We start from the raw sequence: 23,137 nt of genomic DNA, 5'->3' as shown, positions 1-23,137 counted from the left end.
ATCCAGTGTTGAATTGACCCTCATTTGTGAAGCAGTCCGGCGTAAAATGACGGCATGTCAACAACACTCTACTACAACAACTCTTCCTCTTCTCTAAAGTAGCCCAACATGGCCTCATCCCCTTTGTTTTGCGTGTTCTCAGGGGGCGGGGTTTATGTAAATTTTAGGGTTAGTGATGTCACTAACCCAGGAAGAAGCTCGTTGTAGTTCCTACCAGCCTTTGTTGTAGTCCTTAAAAAGTGATTTCTGTAAAAGAAAATATCTCCCTTTGCATTGAACTTTGACTGTCGTAACTTTGCAGATGTTGTTTATGCTCAAACAGCAACATTACACACTAACTAAAGTTAAAAAAGTGAAATCATAATCAATCACCCCTTTAAACATGACAGTCTTTTTTGGCATAAAACGTTCTTTAAAATCGAGTCAAGAACCCAAAGGTTCTATATAGAACCCCATTGAACCTTTTTTCCTAACAGTGTAGTGTAAGGCGTCTTGCACAAGCTGAGCAAATGCTTTAGAAATGACTGGGAATGCTAAGTGCTTTCTCCAGCTTTCTCCAGGTATTACAGACCTCTTTGAAATAATCTCTAGCAAAACAGAACAATAATGCAGCATCATTAACAATGATCCTCTGGCCCTATAATGATCAATAATCTAAATCTGCCCACTGACTGTTTATGCACCATCATAAACACAGGTGCAATGGACATGAGGGACAATGCTAGGCGATGCCATGCTGTGTGTTTGTTATTAAAAGCACAGGGTCGGCCAGAGGACGCCGGATTGTCCAAGCGTGGTGTAAAATTGATTTGGGTAAAACATATAAAGGTTGTTTTCCCCTCCTGCCGTGTTCTTCCTGTCTGATCACTGCTCACAGCTGAGCGGATGCTTAAACTCAAACTACTAGACTAACAACACTAGAGGCTAGATCAGCATGCAAACAAAGCCTTTTAACCTGACTAGAGCCAACATGTGTTTTAATTTTTTTATTTATTCTTTTGATTTTGGAGTAAAACGTGACCTGTTGTGGTGAGATTGACCCAATAGTTTGACACACCAAACAAAGTTGATCCCTGTGTCTCGCTGCTTCCTCGTCTGTCTGCCCGCTCCTGATCCAACCCTCCGTCTCAAGCAGGTCAGGGGGCTGAGGCACATTCCTGGGAAAATGAAAACAAGCCTCTCCTCTGGCAGGCATCAGGCAGCCGGTGGAGAAGTTGATGCCCGCTCAGAAGGGCCCGCGGGGCGTTGACTCGACTTTACACTATCTGCCTGTCCAACAGCTGTCTTCAGCCTTCTCCTCAGCCCAAAACATTTCCAAACATCTGAACATCTCACGAACATCTAAAGACTGACCCCATAACACTGTTTATACAGTCAAACACAGTAGTGCCAAATGCAGCATATGCTGTGCTATGGACACTGGCTTAACTAGCTTAACCATACAGATTTCCTTGTTCAACAGCAGCTACACCACCAAACCAGCTAGAACAGCATTAAACCTCATGGGTCTGTTCTGATAGGTCCATATAGTGAATGCAAATGATAAACTGCAACTAATAATATAAGCGTGCATAGTAGGACAGCAAATTAGATAAGCTTAATGACCAATCAAATCAAACTCTACAGTAGAGCTGCACGATTAATCATTAAAAAAAAATTGCGATCTCAATTCAAACATCCACGCGATCTTATTTCTAAAAGACCGCGATTTGGCTCTGTCTATTACACCTAAAAGTACGATCACAGTGAACATTCAGATCTGTGTTGGCGCTGCCGCTGAGCCAGAGAGAGCTATTGTCATGAAACAGCTTCAAAACAGTCTTTTCATCCACACCGTATTATTATTTCTGTCTTACAATAATACAAATTATCACAGAAGTACTGGGATGAGAGTTTATATCTGGGATATAAACACTGATGTCTACATAAGCAAACAAAAAAGAGTAAATCACCTTTTGAAAGTACCTCGACGCTTCAAATAAAGATGGTTTCAATTACATCGTTACACCAGTAGGTGGCAATGAAGGGACTTTTTAAAAAAATGCACTTATTGAATCATTCATTCAAGAGATTCCTTAAAAAACTCAGATTCATCCAATAACGAAACAAGTGAAGTATTTATGAGTGAGTCATTGAATCATTCATTCATTCCAATTTTTAAAAAATAATCATTTCAAATTAATATTTTTAAAATAGACTACAGCAATTAACATTTTGTCAAAACTTGTTATTTTGTTATGTTGTCTATTCGTAATTGTGGGAGAATCGCAATCACTATTTTAAACAAAAATTGTGATTTTTTAGGCACTGGTAAATTTTGAGATTTTGGACTATTTTGCTTCTATAACTTGTCTTCCTTCAAACTAGTGGAAAGAAAATATTAAAAATACACATTTTACTGTTTATTTTATTACATTTCATCTATTTTCATCTGTAATTTCGATTACAATTCATATCTTTAAGACATTTATTCAACATTTCTCAATATCCCCTCTGTAAAAAGCTTTTACTCCAATGTCTATAAAACGAAACAAGAATTTTCCACGCTTCAGATTTCTGTTCTAGGAATGTATGCAAATTATTTAATTAGATAATGCATAATTTAAACATACCATTTCAGAAAACTTGTAATAGAAAATAATGATATCTATTAGTTGAAATTTTTACCATATTCGCCTGTAGTGTCTTAAGGACACCATTGTTTATTTTTGTATGGTAAGCTTTATTAATTTTGCATTGGCTCATGTAACATCTGAGTTCTGAAAGAACCAATGGTCTATCACCTCAGTTTCAACATAGTTTGGCCAATTGATGCACATTTTATTATGCATGATATTTTTGCAATCAGGATGCATGTGCACGTTAAACACTTCCTCGCATTTATAATGCAAGGATGGAATTTCATTCTGAAAAAAAGCGATGGCATGACTATATGACTGGAGGCATGGGAGAGAAATTTATCTCGCTGCTGATGGTTGACAATTACTGCTACTATAAATATTTCATTTAAGATGATTTTTTACTCTGCCCAAAACACAAGAAGACTTTGTGACCATCTGCTGTCCTCAGAATTTCTGAAACACCCCCCTTGACTGATTCAGTTGGAAATTTTCTCTGCATTCTCCCAGTCTGGGTTCAAAGAAAACACAGGTGCACCCACCAACATCTGGTTAGTCTGAAAACACCACCAAACATGTCACGGTCTGCTGGGAACAACCATGGTGGAGGTTGCCTGGATGACAACGAGATGTAACTTTCGTCAAAATCCTGTCTGGTTTTCAGCGCCTGCTATCTGAACACCTCCATACTGTATGATACAGTACACGTGTATGATATTGGTGTCGCTGACATAACAATTGGCTTCCTTCATCTGGATAAAAATGTAAATTAATAAAAGATTTCAAGACGTTAAAGCAAATAAATAAAGCAACATGACGCATTAAGCTCTGACTTTTTTTGAGGTGAGCATATTTGAATTTGTCCACTAAATGCAAAACGTCTTCTTCAAAATTCAAATAATTGACTATAAATTCTTGACAATGCAACTATATGCATTTCTAGTACTGTAAAAAATATAATTACAAGAAATAAAGAAATTAATTTGTGATAATTGAAGAAAACTCAGCAATATTAAGTACATCTTGCAAAGCAATATATGTGCACAATAGCTAGAAATAGTAATAAAAATAGCAAAATGATGAGCTCTCAAAATCAACATAAAACAAATAACCAGTGAAGACAACTACAACAGCAGCAGCACAAATAAAGTCAGCAAACAGTAAATCAATAATCCAATAACAGTAACTACATAATTTACTCAAACTCCATTTGATTCACATTGCAATGCATGCTGGGAGCTCACAAACCATTTTTTGCATTATTGTTCAATCTGAAATTGTTTATACATCTCTGTAAGACTAGTTGAGACAACGTTCAAAAATATTGTTCATCTACTCTAGCAGGTGTCTTTAGATTAACATAAATTCATGTTTTTTAGTCCCTGAGACTCAATACGGGATAAAAAGTTATGTTTTTTGACAGGGAAGTGGTCACAGATGGGATGTTAGGACTTGATTGATTTGCCATTAATCTGACACTTTTATCCACAGCATCTTACAGTAAACTACAGTAAATTCTCAATGATGACAGTTGGTGCAGGGCTTGAACCTACAACCTTTGGGTTACCAGCCCAGATATGTCACCATTCATCTGACTATGGCTTTTTTACAAAGTGCCTGATGCCTGTAATGATTATTGACTGACTGTAACTTTTGATCTCCTCTAGTCTGAGATGAAACGTCAGGACACCGGCATTATGAAAGTGTTAAGTCTTCTTTGCAGTCCTGTTTAAGTTTAACTCAAAAATATATGACAATTTAGTCCATTAAACCAATGCAAACGCACACTGTAACTCTATTAGCAGCAACAACAATGACATGTTACTCAATCGCAATGTAAAGTTGCATAATAACCCTGTAGATCTAAAAAGAGTACTGGAAAGAATCTAATACACTGATTCGCATGTCAAATTGGACTGTTTTTAGCCTAAATGTGGTGGCTTTGCTACTGCACTCTGCGGCACGCCAACAGGAAAGCCTGTCTTAATGAAAATACACCGCAATAATAAATCCAGTTTTGCATCACATTGTTACACAACACAGTCAAGTCTCACATTTCACACTAGTTTTGCGTTTATTTACCTTTTCGCGTCTTGTTCCTTGTTTCTCCATCCTGTCCTACTTTAGTATCCAACTGTTTCAAACTTTCATCCCATGATACTTCACACGACCCGAATCCATGAGAAAAAGCCTCGTTTCCACGACTAAACCGTTTTCAGATTCAGATTGTGTGTTGATGCACAAATCGGTTCATGCACAGCGCTTGCAGAAACGTTCATCAGCTCTTCAGAAAACAGTTATTCCAGAGAAAAGTTCGCCATGTTTTTCTTCTCTCTCTCCTCCCGGTAGAGGCGGTTCAGATGGTTTCAGTAGTTCAGGGCTTCAGTTACTATTTATGACATCAGACGGGAGTTGAGTTACCTACTGTGACTAGTCAGGCCCGAATCACTAGGTGCACTTCACTGACTTTGGCATCTTTCATAACTTTTGGTCTGTGTGACAAAATATTTTCAAACTATTTTCAAACTAGAAACACTGACTTATACCAAGACAATCTGTTTACTATAGCGCATCTATAGTTAAAGATGCCGTTATTATAGATTGCGAATTATTATTTTATGTAGGCTATTTTTATTTACAAAAATTCTGTTACCATGGTGCGGTGATCAAATGGCAGTACCGGGGTTCTTTGCCTACCTTGATACTGAATTAATAACATATAGCCTACATGTACTATGTACAGTAACAACCAACAAACAATACATAAATAAATAAAATGAACATGATCAAAGTCCCTCTTGATTAAAAAATACTGCGACTCATATAAAGATTTTTTATTAAAGTTCATTTACATGTTATTTACAAATGTACATACATTTGCAACACTCGCTTGTTGCATTAATTAACATATAGTGCAAATATTAGGTAGCAGAATCCAAAACATATTGTAAATCCTCAAGAGTGGTGACATTTCGGCGCATGCGCAATTGCATGCCGCTCTACCTGAGGAGAATAAGCGGGAATTGCGCCTCAGGAGGAAAACATAACGGAAAACAGATTTTGAGGTATGAAAATGATTTTGGGATGTTCAATACTGCTGTATAAAGTTCGCATTGGTTTGAATTCAAACTTATATCTAGTTTATCTCTGGATTGTGGAGTAAAGTTCGACTTGATTGAAATCTATGGCTAGCTCGTCGATCTTAGCATAGCTGTGAGGTTGAGGCTCTAAAAATAGTTATGAAAGAAAATTCTATAGCTTTTGAATTTTTAAGATGCATTAACTAAAGTGTGTGGCAGAATATCCATTTCCAATTATTAATGTAGACAGATTTCACAATTTTGCTTTAAATGCACATAATTCCTTGCAGCTATTGTAAAATAACAATTACCCCATAACGAGGTAACCGTAACACCCTGACCTATTAGGCTAAATGTAATAGCCGACTATAACCCTGTGTTTCTCGATATAAATATATTCACTGTACTATTTTAGCACAAATTCTTTACACCAAAATGTAGATTTTTTGCAGGTTGTGAGTTATGAAGAAAAACGTTTCCCCCATTCCCATTGCAAGTTTTGTTCTGCTTTGTTGAGTTAAAATGGGCTTTATGACAGTTTCCGTTCAGGAACTCGAGGTCTCTGCCGTTTAGTGTGCATCCTGATGCATTTCTTATATAATCTGACTGGAGAGTCTTTTCTCTTAGAGCGCTTGAGGTTCATCCTCTTGAGTTTGCGCTTGAAGTCCACTAGATGTCGTCCACTTGCCACGTCTTTCCTCCAGTGTTGGATGAGCTGTGCTTCTGGTGGATGGGTTGAGCAACTAAATGAAAGAGACACCACAAAGATTGTTTTTTGTTTAATGGTTTCCACCTCAGAAGAACCACCTCCATTTTTTGCATTATTATTTGCATTACATTATACTTTGTTTAGTAGACACATTCTCATTCACAGCACCTTGCACCACATATTTACTTTAAGAACAATTACCCTGCATCAACCAATTTTTGTTATCAGCCCAGATATTTAATCATAATGTTTGTACCAACCTTTTTCCACTGAGACAGTTCTCAGTCTGTGGTAGGGTGAAACAGGATTGTGACACAAAGTCCATCAACAGCAAATGCACAGGGTCAGTTTCATCCAGTTCTTTCGACAAGATCTTTTGGACGAGCCTGTCAAAGAAAGAAACATATATCAGTAGATATTCGAGAAAAATCAGGCTCATATTAGCCTAAATACAAGCCTAAATATTCTGCTGCTTAAAGCTTAAAGTATACTTCACTTTTTACACGTACGCGAGGGTCAGCTTACAGTGCGCGTGGCGTGAATTTCGTCATCAGAAGAGTACGTGTGTACTGTACACGCACTGCTGGATTTTTAAAAATTAATGCGCAGGTAGCACATGCACATTCATTTTTTTTGTGTCAATTAATTTTTTTTGTGCATAAACAGAACAGACCTGGAACGCATGCAAGCTACAGTGAGAGATTGTGCGAAGAGATTAGAAAGTACCCTCATTTGTACAACTCTAGCATGAAAGAATACAAAGGTGACATGGGTTGTAACTCGTGGCGAGAGATCGCTCAAAACTGCGCATGCGTCGAACGCCTGTGTATGCGTACAAGTAAAATGAAGTATAATTTGCAAGGTTGTGTGTTCGACTGTGCGCGTACATTAGCGTACGCATAACAAAAACGAAGTATACCCAGGGCTTAACACTGATTAGTCAGCTAGTAGTCATGCAACTAAAATATGTGGTGTCACGCATCCCTAGTAGAGAGATGGAGTTGGTTTCAGTTGTATTTGGATATGTGCATTCACCTGGCAGTACAGTTACAGTGATAAAGGGTTCTCAGGTCAGGGTTTCGTAAACCGAATTTCTCTTGTAAAGCAGGGATCTGTAGATGGCATGAATCCAGATCCCTGTAGAGGCCACACATCTCAAACTTGCCTATAAAACCAGAAAAGAAAAAAAATAATAATAAAGCTTTTCCAAGATTCTTGGAACTTGGTTGATTTACAACAGATCTAATATGAGTAATATTTAGTTCACCTTGATGTTGTCTGTCTGGTTTATTTTGGGGGATTGTTGTCTTTGGTGCGTATGTTGTGACTACGGAAGCTTCAGATTTCCGGGACAGCAGCGTTGTAACAGATGGCCATGGTGATGATGTAGAAACTGGACTCGGCTCTTCAGTGCTGCTCTTGGAATCTTTGGATTGCATGATAAGCGATTCTTCCATGTTTTTGGTGACCTGGTTTTGTCCTAAAGTGATTGCTTGATGGAAACTCATTTCCAGAGTCTCCATGTCTTGTTCAGGGAGCGTGTCGGTGTAGTTTGCTGCGTCTTTGACCACGGCGTATTGAGCAAGTTCTGAATTTACACACCTGCCAATGAGAGAGAGAAAAAGCAAGGTTCTGTAACTGTGTACACAACATTATGTGCTCGGAGATTATGTACAAATCACATTAAAGTGCCAAGTTTTCCAAGCAAACCATTTCCAAAGTTCAACAGGTTTTTGCTTGTTTTGTGTCTGCCAGTAAATGGTTTTAAACCCTTTGCATTTTTACCTAAATTTAAATTCTGTTATTATTCACTATACCTCATTTAATTAAAAACCCATATGATGTATTTTTTATTTTTTGATGTGTGTGCACAACACCATTTACACTACTATTCAAAAGTTTGGGGTAAGTATTTTTAAAGAAATTAATTAGGACTGTCACGATTCCTGGATTAAATTTGAGTACTCGATTGGATTTCAGTTTACCTGTGTCGATTAACCAGCAAAATGCCGGAAGTGGCGTATTATACGGACAAGAATCCATGAACTGCATTATTAGACCATTTTCTAAGGCTGCACGATATATTAAAACCATTAAAAAAATCATAATATATCATAGTTCTATTGTGAAATCTCAAAGGCTGTGATTGGGAATCAGATTTGAAACACAAGTTATTTATAACCCTACGCCAATCAGATTCAGCAGGCACCCTCTGCAGGCATTTGTTATATTACGTAATGCACATAAGCAAATATATTCATGATATATTTTAAAATATATTCGTACCGACCCCGAACTTTTGAACGGTAGTGTACAAATCACTGTAATGTGCCAAATCATTTTCAGTGTTCAAGGTCTTGTTTTACCTTCATAATTGCTTTGTTTTCTGAAAAGTGAGAATGTTTTGCAACAGAAAAGAGCTGAGTCCATTGAAACCAAATACATACATGCCCCACCACGTTCTCTTCGCACACTGCATCCGTTGAGAAAACTCGAAGCAGCGCATCTTTAGCACGTTGAAGTATCCGTAGCCCACAAGGTTGGACATGGTATTATTAACACCCAGGAGACAGCGGCGGAACCTGAATGGATATCACAAGGCCTGATTACAATGTTATAAGATACAGTAATCCAAGACGCGTGCTCAGTGAAATAACTCTCTGGTTATGTTGGACATGTCTCATGTTACACAACATAACACTATAGGATGAATGTTTAGTGTTGGCAGGTAGGCTTGTCGGGAAAATGATGCTCACTTTTCCCGCTCTAATGAATAAAGCAAGACATACCTGTTGTCACAATCGCAGTGTGATAAAGTGAAGATATTTGTGTTGAAGACACCATAGTTGTATGAAAAAGAGTCGATGGTGTCTTTACAGTGGTCATGTTCTCTGCAGCATTTATCGGTTTCCTCAAAGATACCTGCAAAGACAAGAGAACAGGTAAAGATGTTTCATTTTTTTGTTGTACAAAGGGGTCCAAATGTCTGAGAATGTTAGTGAAAATGCTTCTATTTTTTATTTGATCTAATTTAATACAAAACTTTCATTACAAATTGTATTATCAGAATTTCAATAAAAGAAATACCAATAAATGGATATGAATTTGATGTCTTAAAGGATTAGTTCAATTCAGAATTAAAATTTCCTTATAATTTACTCACCACCATGTCATCCAAGATGTCTTTCTTTCTTCAGTCAAAAAGAAATGAAGGTTTTTGAGGAAAAAATTCCAGGATTTTTCTCCATATAGTGGACTTCACTGGGGTTCAACGGGTTGAAGGTCCAAATGTCAGTTTCAGTGCAGCTTCAAAGAGCTCTACACGATCCCAGATGAGGAATAAGGGTCTTATCTAGAGAAACGATCGGGCATTTTCTAAAAAAAAAAAAAAAATTATATACTTTTTAACCACAAATGCTTGTCTTGCACTGCTCTGCATTACGTAATCATGTTGGAAAGGTCACGTGTGACGTAGGCAGAAGTAACAGTGTCTACAAAGCGAGTGTGCAAAGACGAAGCCAAACGCCCTTTACAAAAAAAAGGTAAAACGACGATTTTGAAGTTGGAGGAGAAAATAAGATGAAGTTTTTGACATAATGCGTTGCGCACCACAGAGCAGTGCAAGACGAGCATTTGTGGTTAAAAAGTGTATAATTTTTATTTTTTTTAGAAAATGACCGAACGTTTCTCTAGATAAGACTCTTATTCCTCGTCTGTAGAGCTCTTTGAAGCTGCACTGAAACTGACATTTGGACCTTCAACCTGTTGAACCCCAGTGAAGTCCACTATATGGAGAAAAATCCTAGAATGTTTTCCTCAAAAAAATTTCTTTTCGACTGAAGAAAGAAAGACATGAACATCTTGGATGACATGAGGGTGAGTAAATTATCAGGAAATTTTAATTCTGAAGTGAACTAATCCTTTAAAACTATATTCTTCAATTTATGTCACAACTTTGTTTTGGCTGGCGGGTTTTTTTTTAATCCTAAAATGTTGTGTACTTCAGTAAAGTATGAAAATTTCAATGTCATTTCAGACCTTTGGATCCCTTTGTATATTTATTGTAATATTATTGATATATATCATATTATTAAGAATATTTATCATTTTAAATTATATGTAATATTATTTTAATAGTAATAATAATAATTTAAATTTACTTACCCAGGTCAGTAAAGCCAGTAGCCTTATTTCCCGAGCCACACCACAGAGTCCCTGGAATCATCCACGAGCGCTTTGATCGGTGAAGTGTCTGTCTGGAACTTTCTCCACTATCCTGGTACACAGATCCATCGGGTTTAACACTCTTCAGGTCTCTGGCCCTTCGTACGGATGCTGTAAATTCCTCCGTAATACCAGCAGCCTCACAGGGGCCATCAGGTTCAATCAGCTGACTGATGTCAAAGCGTGCATCAAGGGTCTCTGAGAAAGAGCTGTCTTCCCAACACCTGGACAGGTAACTCTCAATAACAGATTGCTCATCACTTGTTATGCAACTAAAAAGGCTGTTGTTTTTGTTCCAGATGCTGTCAAACAAGAGAAGAGATGTCTGAGTTCTCCGGAGAAATGCATACTGTGTTTGCCCACCTGAAGTGGATCTGGTCCAAATACAGTAAGTACTCGATTTAAAATTGTCAGCACTGAAACAAGCATGAAACAGCATGAAAAGGCACAGAACTGCCTTTAAAAGGTGGCTGCTTTGCATTTTTATGGCAAACAGAATAATTGCACTACACTTGTGTGTATTTTTAAGTCAAATTTGCACTTGAATGAATAAATAGCCAGAGGTGCTGCAGGGTAACTGGGTTTTTAACCCCTCAGCTCTGGCAGAGAGCGCGTCTCAACTCCTCCTTATTTATACTCCGATCCGCATGTGTGATATTCCTTGTATTGTGGCTAGTGGCCACATCAGAACAGACGGGGTGGGATGATACAAGGGGGTGTGTCTATGATAAATACAGATTTAGAAGCACAGATGTCGGCACACGAATGTATACATAAGATGTAAATTAAATCGTAAACCCTCCCGGTTTCTTGAGTTCACATGAGTATAATTATCTCTCTGGCTGATCATTATCATTTTTTATTAGTGTCAACAATGCCCTCAGCAGTAAACATTTGGTATCTTATTAGTCATAATGAAATGATTCTGTACAACATGACAAAAAGATTCAAATTCCACGTGGGAGGAGAAATAAACATCCGATCCAAAACTATTACATTTATGTGTTCAGATTAAATTATGTCAGCATTTTTATTCTGTGCATTACTACATTCAGTTTTTATTAAAAATCGTTAAGTGCTTTTTTATTTGGCATGCCGTCTGCACAACAAATTAAATTGATAAATGTTAATTACCAGCCACAAACCATATTTTGAATGTATTTATTTGCTTATTTATTTATGTCCCTAAAACAATGACATTATTTATCTGGATTTTTTTCTTGCATATCAACAGCACATGCATATTTTCTTGCAACTTGCATATTTTTTTGCATATTAACTGACAAACAGCACAGGCCGTAGTGTCTCTTACAGTCAGTTTCTTTCTCTCAGTGATATTTCACCTGTCATGAAAACATAAAGAAAAATAGTTTGTTTTTTTTTCTTTATTTTTTCCTTCTGGTGATTTAAGGTCCAGGATATTTGACGTGTAACAAGATTTCTCGCCGATTACCCACATTGATAAAAGTCATTATAAAGCTCAAAAGTTGTGCCCAATATTCTCATTATCTTGTCTTTGATTTGAATTGCTCATGTCAGTAAGATTCAGATTATCATTGCATTTTAAATCATATATTGTCTTTCAGTTTCTAACAAAGTTACCAGCCACCTGGCCAATTTATATACCTGCCAAAGTCAATTTTTGGCATTTGGCACTTGGCTTGTATTCATTTTGAACCCATTTGCACAGTTGCAGGAGGATGCAGTGTTTACATGAGGATGCAAAGGTCATATGAGTTTGTTGTACGTGTCCACCTGCACTGATTGGCGCAGACCTCGCCTGATTCGCACAAAGTTTCTGCCCTGTCACCATTGGATGCGGTCCTAATCAGTTAACCATTACAGCTGTTTTATTGGTGGTATTTCCACCGGTAAATGTAATTCTAACATCCGTCAAATGAGGAAAAATACAAGCTTAAGGAAACTAAAGAAAATTACAAGATTGCTATCAAACGAGAGGCTAAAAAATGTTTTCATTCAACAATTACTTTACTAAAAGGTAGACTGCTCTCAGAGGAATACTTACGCTGACTGTTAGCTCAATTTGGAATAATTGCAATTACGCTATTACAGTCAAAACCCCGGTAAGCTGGAATTTTTTAATGCACTTTTTTCTTTCTTTGGTCCAGGGTAATGGATATTCATTCAAAACAGCCTTAAGAAAGACACATGGAAAATAGACTCATTCTGGAAATGAGAAATAAGTTAGCATAATATGTTGAGTGGGGTTAAGCCAATGTTCCTTACTTTTAATGTTATTGAAAGTGATGTGTGTTATTTCTGCACCACTAGCACCAAGAAGAAATGAAAAAAAAATACTGTTTTCCAACAGGTTTCCCAGACACTCCTCTCATCTGCCATTGGTCAGACAAATAGATAGCCCCGCCCCAATCTCACACTGTTGGTGGACTTAGTGTTGCCGTATCAACCAGCCAAGAGGCTCAAACAAACAGAACAATGTTTTGATAGTGTCTAATGTTTACATTTACGGGAAAATCAACCTACTTAATAGAAAATGTCAATGTCATCGACAACCTATGCTGTCCCATTCCAAAAAAAAAATAAATAAAAAAAATTAAAAAAAATCAGAAAGTTGTATTACTGATGTATTTTATGTCATAGAATAAAATGTGAAAATAATAAACTTGTTCACCATAGACCTTATTTCAGACATTTAACCAAAAACCCATAAAAAACAAAAACAAAAAAAAACACCCATTGACTTCAGAACAATGAAACCGGGAGTGCTAAAATGCTCGTTTCTGGGTTTTGGCCTACAAAATACATCATCCCTGCAGAGATATTAATAAAAAATGTTAACACCTGCCCAATTTGGACTTCCATTAAAATAATTACGTTTGTTGCCACTATAAAATCAACAGACTTTTCTAAATTAAATAGGTAATGAAGATGCATGCATTTAGGTCTAATAATAAAAAATAAAAAATAAATTCTAAAAGATTTTTCTGTCATTTATTCATGCACAACCCTCTACAATACAACTAAATCTCAAGCATATGCAACTAAATTTCATACTAGAAAATAAGTTTAGCGCAGATATAATTTCATTGCCTGCTGAGCTTTACGCACCGTCGTTTGGCTGAGAACGCTCTCTATCGCTTTCTCTCACACACGCACTCACAGTGAGAGAAAGAGAGAGACTTACACATGCCACGTTAAGAGAATTGACACGTTAGCTCCAAATGCAGGGCTCGACAGGACTGCCCAATGGCCAAGTGTTTACAGAACTTTATAGTTACTCACGTAACCCTGGTTCCCTGAGATAACGGGAATGAGCATTGCGTCTGCTTTTAGCTAACGTTTATGGGGAAAACTCCTTCTCCGAATCCTGATTGGTTCAAGTCTGTGCAGTTGCACAGACAAATGGCGTTACAGCCCACCAGAAAGTCACGCACAATTTAGTCACTATTTCAAATCTTTCGACTGAGGAGAGGCTAGCATGACTCACTGGGCAGTGTAGTAGCATGGCTAGGCAATGTTTGTTCCCATTATCTCAGGGAACCAGGGTTACGTGTAACCATAACGCTCCCTTTTAATACAGTTCACTCGCATTGCGTCTGTTTTTAGCTGACGCTTATGGGGAATTTAATCCAATAGTGCCATGCTACAAGCACAGAACGGAAGCCGCTCTGCGAGCCAACAGCTAGGGGGCGCTCGATTGAGGGCCCCTAGACCAGCTGCATAAGGAGAGGCTCAGACTGTGGTCAGAGCCTGTTACACAGTCCATAAGCGTCTCAGACTGACAACACCCATGCTTGAAGAGCAGGGATGTCCAGGTTATAAAATCTGATGAAAGTGGATGACGAGGACCAACCAGCTGCCACGCAGATATCCACGATGGAGATTCCGCTGGACCACGCCCAAGAGGAGGCCGTACCTCTAGTGGAGTCGGCCCTCACTCCCAAGGGGTACAACAAGTCCACAGACTTGTAAGCCACCACTATCACATCCACAATCCATTAGAGAGTCTTTGCTTCAAAACTGGTAGCCATTTAGTGCGGCCTCCAAAGCTAACAAACAGCTGCTCTGATTGCCGAAACTGGCTCAGTCTGCACTCTAAGGGCCCTTACAGGACAGAGTGGATGGAGTACCTGCTCGTTCTCTGCAAGCGGAAGAGCTAACAGCGCTATCACCTGCGTTCTGAATGGGGTGGAAAGCACAGTATGCACTCTAAGGGCCCTTACAGGACAGAGTGGATGGAGTACCTGCTCGTTCTCTGCAAGCAGAAGAGCTAACAGCGCTATCACCTGCATTCTGAACAGGTGGAAAGCACTTTCGGCACATAACCTTTTCTCGGCTTAAGGACCACTTTACTGTCATTGGGGCCGAACTCAAGACAGGAAGGTTCCACAGATAGAGCCTGCAGATCTCCAACTCGCTTGACTGATGCTAGAACCAGCAAGAGGGCAGTCTTAAAGGGTTAGTTCACCAAAAATGAAAATTCTGTCAATTACTCACCCTCATGTCGTCCCAAACCCGCAAGACCTTTGTTCATCTTCTGGACAAATTTTTGATGAAATCCGAGGGTTTCTGAACCACACATAGGCAGCAACCTCACTGCACCTTTTGAGGTCCAGAATGTAGTCATAAAGACATTGTTAAAATAGTCCATGTGACTACAGTGATTCAACCTTAATGTTATGAAGCGACAAGAATACTTTTTGTGCACAAAAACAAAACAAAAATAACGACTTTAAGTTTTTAACTGTTGTCATACGCAGTTGATGTAGTGAACGCAGTGCAGAGCTTCCGTGTTCTACGTCCAAACGCCGACTCATTATTGGCCGGCTCCTACGTCAGCATCACATGCATGCATTGTCTGAATGCCAACTCAGTATTGGCTGACGTTGTACATGTGAGCAGCACGCTCACGTGTACAGTGTCGGCCAATACTGAGTTGGCGTTCAGACGTAAACATGGAAGCCTGCGTTCTCGTCACTTCACAACATTAGGGTTGAACCACTGTAGTCACATGGGCTATTTTAACGATGTCTTTAATACCTTTTTGGACCTCAGAAGGTGCAGTGACTTTGCTTGCCTATGTGTGGTTTAGATACCCTCGGATTTCATCAAAAATATCTTAATTTGTGTTCCGAAGTTCTTACGGGTTTGGGACAACATAAGGGTGAGTAATTAATGACGAAATTTCATTTTTGGGTGAACTAACCCTTTAAGTGAGAGGGACCGAAGGACTTATTGCTTGTAGTTTGATTATTCATTCTTATTTTATTACTGTTCACTTGTCTTTAATAGTGTTTTAAATTTATTTTATATTTAAATTTTAAATCATATTTACGTAGAAATTTTTCATTTGCATTGTTCTTGCATTCCATGTAAAAAGTCTAGCGAGTAAAATAAATAATTTACTAGACAATGGCGACTCGAGCTTCAGTGTGTCCGTAAAGGATTGGTGCAGCTTGACGGGAACATTGGGTTAATCTATTACATAATGATGTAAGTAAACATGACGGCAGTAGATGAAAGACCCAGGGACGTTTAAGTCCTCGTCACTGTTCGAAGGTCAAAGCTTCAGAGATGATTTGAAAGAATATGACCTTGACAAGTAGCCTACAATCATCAGACACAACACCAAAAACCTCAGACTCTTCATGGCACCTCGTACCACAGACTGATAGAGTTCACCTGATAACCTTCGTTTGATTCCCGGCAGCTGTAGAAAAATACATACACAGTTCATGTCACTGATCCATAGGCAATAACTGAGAACTTTATTGGGCACTGTGAACTAACACCACCTGTTATCATACCTGTAAACATGTTACAGAAATCAATTCAACTTAACTATGACAATAACGTATAATTGGAGAACACGTGTCCATGAATTCCATGCACATAACAAGACATTTTCCATACGTAGCTAATGCAATATTGAAATTAGACAACCTGTCATGTACTGTATACAACTCTAATATTACTTTTCTAAACTTCATATTCACAATTTGTCTTACGCACAGTGTTCCTCGTCTGTGACACACTGAATTAAACATAAACATAAATCAATAAAAGACATGTAAGCACAGTGTATATTTCTAATGGCAAACAATAGCGTGTACAATAGATAAATAGCATTTCACGTGCTATTTTACTGGAAGAGTAACGTCCTTTTTTGCCCAGTGTCCTTGAGTATATTTGGTTCCAGGGTTCGATGACTAAAATATTTGCGTCACATTTGTATTCATGAGGTTTTGTTCTTTAAGGCATTTACTGAAAGGAAAATATACAGAAGTAACTGGGTTTTCTAGTTTTTTTTCTCTCAGTTGGACCACTAAAGCTCATCACAGGGTTTCAGGAGAAGCAAAGGCAAACGCTTTTCTTTTTTTCTGAATGAAAATAAAACATTATGCAGTTCAAGTTTGGAAGCGAGATTACTTTGTTTGGAAGATAGAACTGTATGGTGTCAGGAGATACGACACCTCAGTCATCTGCCTCAATGTTGTTTTGATTCAACAGAACATGCCAGCGTTCGATCTTCTTGTCCTTGTTCTTCAGACATTCATACCAGTGCTTCAGACATTCGCCTTTAGCGGTGATACCAAGCTGGCATCCACCTGTGTGGAAAAGACACATGAGAAGTTTAAAATCAAGCCCCTCCCTACATTTTTTCTTGTTGGAGAAGCAGTTTCACACGGATAACATCACAATAGGGAAGAAAAGACTATCACAACTTCTGTTTCATGCTGACTTTAATATGTGAGCTCATATATATAGCAAATTTATTAGACCACCTGTTATAATAAAGAGAAAACACAAATATTTTAGGAATCTGTAAAAAAAAAAATTATATATAAAATACAAATTTTATTGTCATTTATTAGGCAAATAAACTAAAACAACTAAATTGTCTTTTTCACACATAATAACCAAAAAAATATGTATATTTGTATTTTGTATGGCCTCCTTTGGCCTTGATAACAGCTGGCATTGTTTTTATGTACTTTTCCACAGTCTCTGTTGTTATTGACTTCCAAATAGTTTCTAGTTGCTCCCAAAGACTTGCTTTTGATTAAACTTTTGTGTGATCTATCTTTGAATCCATTAAATCCCAACAATAATTATATTTTAGCATTAGAAACACTACTGTGACTACAGAGCTGACACATACTGGTGTGGATTAACCTTTTCAGAAACATTTAAAAAAATGATTTTGGTAATCACCAATACTGTTAGTTTAGGGTTGCTGGTCTAATAAATTTGTTAAGCACTATATATATAGAGAGAGAGAGAGAGAGAGAGAGAGACCTGACCAAGCAGCAATTTGAAAAATATAAAATATTTCTCACCAATGAAATCATTAGATTTTCCCATGTCATAATCCCAGACAGAGATATCCAAAGTCTTCTTCGCCAGTTCACCGTGCTTGATGTCATAGCTAAACTCCTGCAATTCCAAAACATCATCTGAATACATTTTCAACAGCAAAAAAAACCATGACAAGTCCATTTCACAGGATATATGCCAAAAAAAACTTCCTTTCATTATAGTGTCAGAGCATATTAAAGCACTGTCATGGTGCCAAGTCAATGTCGAGCGTGTCAAGAAGCTCACTGCAGGTCATATCGCCAGAGACAGATAAAAAGAGAAAGAGTACCTCATTAAACTCAGGGTTAAGGGTCTTCTTCTTGATCTGAGTTTTATACTTCGCTTTCTTTCCCATGTCGGGCTTCAAGTTACTGCAAAACAGCATGAAAATTCAGAGAAGCAAAAACACAGCGCATTTGTGATCGTTAAATAAGCCTAATGAGTGTCGAAAACAATTCCACCAAGCAAATGAGTCTTCTTACAGAGAACATTTACATTACACTTTGAGAAGTACTTTTTGGTGAGCATCTGCGTCTGGTTTTTTATTAGATTGTTATACTTGCATCTTTACAAAGGGGTCAGAATAACCATTCGAGTCCATTGCTGCCAGATGAGCACATCGAACTACACCCACAATCAGACGACTTTGTTGGCTGTTGTAGGTGAGAGAAACCAGGATGCGTCCCCTCTCCTCTGCCTCTTCATCGTCCTTCAACTAAAAAAGGCACACAAAAGATGAGTAAACGAATAAATTTCATATGTCCTGTGGACAGATGAACCATTTGGTGACTTATAATGCACGCAGTTTTGCAGGTGCAGTTCAACAAGGAGAAACAGAGGTTACATGTCTTGCTTGACAGGATAATGGTGATGTTACCAGCCACAATCACAAAGGACAATAATGCTTTCTTGGAAACGCTTCTATATTGTACACTACATGTCAACAGTTTGATCAAACAAATGCAGCCTTGGTGAGCATAAGAGACTTCTTTCTAAAACGTTTCAAAAAATGGTTAATTATTCCAAACTTTTGACCGGTAGTGTATTTATTTTCATGTGTAATTCTCAAAATGTATGATGCCGTTACCTCCTCCTCATAGAGCGCCATGCCACGAGAAGCACCTCCGCCAGCAGAACGTCTCACCTGCTTACGAGGTGTTAAACACAGTCAATTCACTACAATGCCATCATTACAGTAAACTTTCCCCAAAACTGTTTACTGTCCCCCCTTCAGCTTACCGGAATCGCTCTCTCAAGACACACATTGAAGGTTTTCTTCTGGTTCAGCTTCAGCTTTTTCAAGACCACCCGTGTCTCGCCGATAAACTCATTATGGCCGAACTTGTCCTCATCATTGACAGAAAGCCTGCCAGGGAACAATGAGGATGCTGAACCTTTCCACTCTGGGAAATGTCACGGCTTTAATTAAGTCCACTGCAAACTATTCTAACTGAATACATCAATGAGGCTTTCCAAGAATCTTCAAGTTGCAAATGTATTGCAAGAAAACGCAAGGATCAGCTCATTCCATAATGCAAATTGAAGTAATCCATTGAGGAAGGAGAATTGTAAACAATTAGCATTATGTTGGCTATTCACATTTACCTCTAAAAGCTTCAGTGCATTACTTACAGTAGAGCTGGTTTTACCTGAGAGTCTTTTTCTGCATGTCTTCATTAGTGATGCCATGATAAATGAGGGTCTCGTTCCACACAGGGTTCAAGGTGGTATGAAGAGTCTTTGTTCTTAGTTTGTTCGACTAAGAGATTGACAAAACACCTTTGTGTATCCATTCCATTCTGTGAGTTATCAATTTCAATAGCAATTTGTGCATCTTTATGTTGCAGCTAAATAACAGTAGGTATGTTTACATGCACTGCTCTTCACCAATTGGAAATAAAAACTTCACGTTCCGATTCATATTCATTTACATGTGCATTACATGTATTCCAAACAAAACTTCAGCCCAGTTGCCATGTTAAAAACCAGAAAAAGCCAATGAGATAATCTCACTCGCCAGCATAATTGTAATTTTTGCCTTAAAGGATTAGTTCACTTCAGAATTAAAATTTCCTGATAATTTACTCACCCTCATGTCATCCAAGATGTTCATGTCTTTCTTTCTTCAGTCGAAAGGAAATTAAAGTTTTTGAGGAAAACATTCCAGGATTTTTCTCCATATAGTGGACTTCACTGGGGTTCAAAGGGTTGAAGGTTCAAATGTCAGTTTCAGTGCAGCTTCAAAGAGCTCTACACGATCCCAGATGAGGAATAAGAGTCTTACATAGAGAAACGATCGGTCATTTTCTATAAAAATAAAAATGTATATACTTTTTAACCACAAATGCTCGTCTTGCACTGCTCTGCGATGCACCACGCATTACGTAATCACGTTGGAAAGGTCACACGTGACGTAGGTGGAAGTACCGCCGTAGGGCGAAAAACTCCATCTCATTTTCTCCTCCAACTTCAAAATCGTTGTTCTACCTTTTTTTTGTAAAGGGCATTTGACTTAGTCTTTGCATTTTCACTTTGTAGACACTGGATCGGTACTTCCACCTACGTCACACGTGACCTTTCCAACGTGATTACGTAATGCACATCACAGAGCTAATGCAAGACGAACATTTGTTGTTAAAAAGTATATAAACTTCTTCTCTTTGTAGACACTGTTACTTCTGCCTACATCACGCGTGACCTTTCCAACATGATTACATAACGCAGAGCAGTGCAAGACGAGCATTTGTGGTTAAAAAGTATATAATTTTTATTTTTTTAGAAAATGAACGATGGTTTCTCTAGATAAGACCCTTATTCCTCGTCTGGGATCATGTAGAGCTCTTTGAAGCTGCACTGAAACTGACATTTGGACCTTCAAACCATTGGTAACCACTGAAGTCCACTATATGGAGAAAAATGCTGGAATGTTTTCCTCAAAAACCTTAATTTCTTTTTGACTGAAGAAAGAAAGACATAAACATCTTGGATGACATGGTGGTGAGTAAATTATCAGGAAATTTGAATTCTGAAGTTAACCAATTCTTTTAATGACATCTAAAAAGAAAGCTGACATATGTCAGAAGAACTTTTTAGCAAATATTTAGTAAATATTCAAATAGTTTCCACCGACCACTTTGTAAGTTGAAAGACAAAAATAAACATAAGAGCATCCGTAAGATGTAAAACTTGTGTAAATATACACATCACGGAACTGCGTATGTGCGCAAGGTATTTTTAAATCTGACTGAGAAGATAGTCGGATTCAAATGTTTATGCACTTAATTTTTTCCTACTGATCTGATTTCAGGTTTACACCACCCCTTCCAATCCAATTCAAATTTAATTCAGATTGGGTCGATTGAAATGTTTACGTGACGGCATTTCTATCCGATTGAGCCGTCAATCCGATTGCTAACAGATATTTTGGTTGCATGTAAACGTAGCTAGTGATATTTAACATTAGCAGGATCAGTACCTTACTGGCTCCTGGAAGCAAGTGTAATTTCACATAAGGATCAGCCAGACCATTGGAGTCCATTGCCTTCAGACCCTTCACCAAAGATGGAATAATTGCATGGTTAGCAGTTTTATGCATGTGACATGATCCTTCAGAAACATGTTTTCAGTGCAGAAATAGATTGCATCGAAACTGCTCGTTCTAGGGTAGAAAGACAATACCTTTGCTTTGATTATATTGCAGTGCAGTTCGTTTTTCTCCTCCTCGTAGAGCAGACTGAACTCCAGCATGCCCAGAGTGGCTGGAAAGTGGACAACATAGTGTCAGAGAAATGAACAAAAAAAGTAAAAAAGGCTGACACCAAAGAATAAGTCTTACATCAACGGCACCTCAAACACTCGTCTGCTGATTTTATGCAATCTGTGATGCAAGACTTGCACGGTAAACCATTTTGTTCTGTGTGGTTCCCATGGGGTACAAACATGTCCATATGTCAGTGCACATTAGCATCTTACTGGCATCGTCAGAGTCATAGCTGTTGGCATCCTCTTCATCCTCTACGGTGGGGGGTGGTGGCTGGCGTGAAGCGGGAACGCTGTTGGCAGCTGGCAAACGTGCGTCGGTCTGCATAGCAGGTGGTGCCCTGGCCTCCGGTCGACTCACAGGATCTAGAATTCATATTAAGAGACATGCACTTACTCTGCAGATCCTGTTGAACCAAAATCCATGCAATTGCTACAGTGTTACACTAAAACAAGCATCCAGATAAATACCTCCAGATGCATCAACCAACTCAAAGAAGTCATGTAGCTGTTTTTATCCAAAGTAATATTATAGGTTCAGTCCCTCCGGAGCAATGTGAGGTTAAGCACCTTAATCAATGGTGACAAATCAAAACCTAGCGGGATTCAAACCGACAACTTTTTGGTTACCAACCCAGGGGCCACATTTATAAAGATGTGCATTGAAAGATCCTAAATGTGAACGCACAGCAATTTCCAGAATGTTCCTACAAACGACTGATAAAACGCCCATACGAACAAAAATGTTCCTAAATGCATCTCACTTTATAAATCCGAGAGACGTGCACTTATTGTGCAGATTCTGTTTAAGCAAAATCTATGCAATTGCTACAGTGTTGCACTAAAAACAATTAAGGAAGGAAACAGTAATCACCAAGTTAACAGCCAGATCGATAACTCCAGATGCAACAACCAACCCTAAGAAGCCATTTAGCTGTTTTTATCCAAAACAATATTATAGGTTCAGTCCCTCCGGAGCAATGTGAGGTTAAGCACCTTGATCAATGGCAACAAATCAAATAGCATTCAAACTTACAACTTTTTGGTTACCAACCCAGGGGCCATATTTATAAAGATGTGCATAGAAAGATCCTAAATGTGAACATACAACAATTTTCAGAATGTTTCTACAAACGAATGTTCCTAACAAATTAATGTTCCTACAAAATGCCCATACGCACAAAAAATGTTGTTAAATGCATCCCACTTTATAAATCCGAGAGACGCGCACTTACTGTGCAGATTCTGTTCAAGAAAAATCTGTGCAAATGCTACAGTGTTACACTAAAAACAATCAAGGAATGAAACCGTAATCACAGAGTTAAGCATCCCGATCGATAACTCTGAATGCATCAACCAACTGTAAGAAGCCATTTAGCTGACGCTTTTATCCAAAGCAATCTGCA

At 38.2% G+C, this 23,137-nt stretch overlaps 3 protein-coding genes and 1 long non-coding RNA gene across 7 annotated transcripts in view; 1 reads left to right on the top strand and 3 right to left on the bottom strand.

Moving 5' to 3' along the window:
• Positions 1–4,992, bottom strand: part of ttc28 (tetratricopeptide repeat domain 28) — a 287,139-nt gene extending 282,147 nt beyond the window's left edge. For both annotated transcript variants that reach the window (XM_051909035.1, XM_051909036.1), the window contains exon 1: positions 4,701–4,992. In XM_051909035.1, coding sequence (XP_051764995.1) covers positions 4,701–4,730 — 30 coding nt within the window. In that variant the 5' untranslated portion in view covers positions 4,731–4,992. The remainder of the gene's footprint in view (positions 1–4,700) is intronic.
• A 445-nt stretch (positions 4,993–5,437) lies between these two features.
• On the bottom strand, positions 5,438–12,910 carry pla2g3 (phospholipase A2 group III). Its single transcript, XM_051909048.1, has 7 exons — positions 10,572–12,910; positions 9,197–9,329; positions 8,855–8,989; positions 7,675–8,009; positions 7,443–7,572; positions 6,668–6,793; positions 5,438–6,441 (listed from the first exon to the last, which is right to left on the bottom strand). The coding sequence occupies exons 1-7, from the start codon at positions 11,110–11,112 to the stop codon at positions 6,228–6,230; spliced, it is 1,614 nt and encodes a 537-aa protein (XP_051765008.1). The 5' UTR covers positions 11,113–12,910; the 3' UTR covers positions 5,438–6,227.
• LOC127520667 (uncharacterized) overlaps positions 10,826–23,137 on the top strand; it is a 15,105-nt gene continuing 2,793 nt past the window's right edge. Inside the window, exon 1 of the long non-coding RNA XR_007932174.1 lies at positions 10,826–11,019. This is a non-coding gene — a long non-coding RNA (uncharacterized LOC127520667). The remainder of the gene's footprint in view (positions 11,020–23,137) is intronic.
• Positions 16,359–23,137, bottom strand: part of rph3aa (rabphilin 3A homolog (mouse), a) — a 22,109-nt gene continuing 15,330 nt past the window's right edge. For 2 of the 3 annotated variants that reach the window (XM_051909040.1, XM_051909043.1), the window contains exons 8-17: positions 21,945–22,097; positions 21,651–21,730; positions 21,448–21,522; positions 19,622–19,731; positions 19,212–19,338; positions 19,060–19,119; positions 18,536–18,687; positions 18,262–18,343; positions 17,954–18,050; positions 16,359–17,221 (exon numbers count right to left, since the gene is read on the bottom strand). In XM_051909040.1, the coding sequence (XP_051765000.1) occupies positions 17,088–17,221; positions 17,954–18,050; positions 18,262–18,343; positions 18,536–18,687; positions 19,060–19,119; positions 19,212–19,338; positions 19,622–19,731; positions 21,448–21,522; positions 21,651–21,730; positions 21,945–22,097 (1,070 nt within the window). In that variant the 3' untranslated portion in view covers positions 16,359–17,087. The remainder of the gene's footprint in view (positions 17,222–17,953; positions 18,051–18,261; positions 18,344–18,535; positions 18,688–19,059; positions 19,120–19,211; positions 19,339–19,621; positions 19,732–21,447; positions 21,523–21,650; positions 21,731–21,944; positions 22,098–23,137) is intronic. The other variant, XM_051909041.1, reaches the window with a different exon arrangement.

Source organism: Ctenopharyngodon idella, chromosome 10, assembly GCF_019924925.1.
Source record: "Ctenopharyngodon idella isolate HZGC_01 chromosome 10, HZGC01, whole genome shotgun sequence".
In the NCBI taxonomy this organism is placed as follows: domain Eukaryota; kingdom Metazoa; phylum Chordata; class Actinopteri; order Cypriniformes; family Xenocyprididae; genus Ctenopharyngodon; species Ctenopharyngodon idella.
Note: the sequence above shows the minus strand (reverse complement) of the source record. Positions and strands in the feature narration are given on the sequence as shown.

What these genes read in the sequence shown, in the direction of transcription:
- pla2g3 (XM_051909048.1), bottom strand. Translation starts at nt 11,112, where the DNA reads ATGCAAAGCAGCCACCTTTTAAAGGCAGTTCTGTGCCTTTTCATGCTG. An exon ending in CACTGCGATTGTGACAACAG is followed by an intron (nt 8,990 to 9,196) that starts GTATGTCTTGCT and finishes ATATCCATTCAG; the next exon opens with GTTCCGCCGCTGTCTCCTGG. An exon ending in AACTGTCTCAGTGGAAAAAG is followed by an intron (nt 6,442 to 6,667) that starts GTTGGTACAAAC and finishes TCTTTCATTTAG; the next exon opens with TTGCTCAACCCATCCACCAG.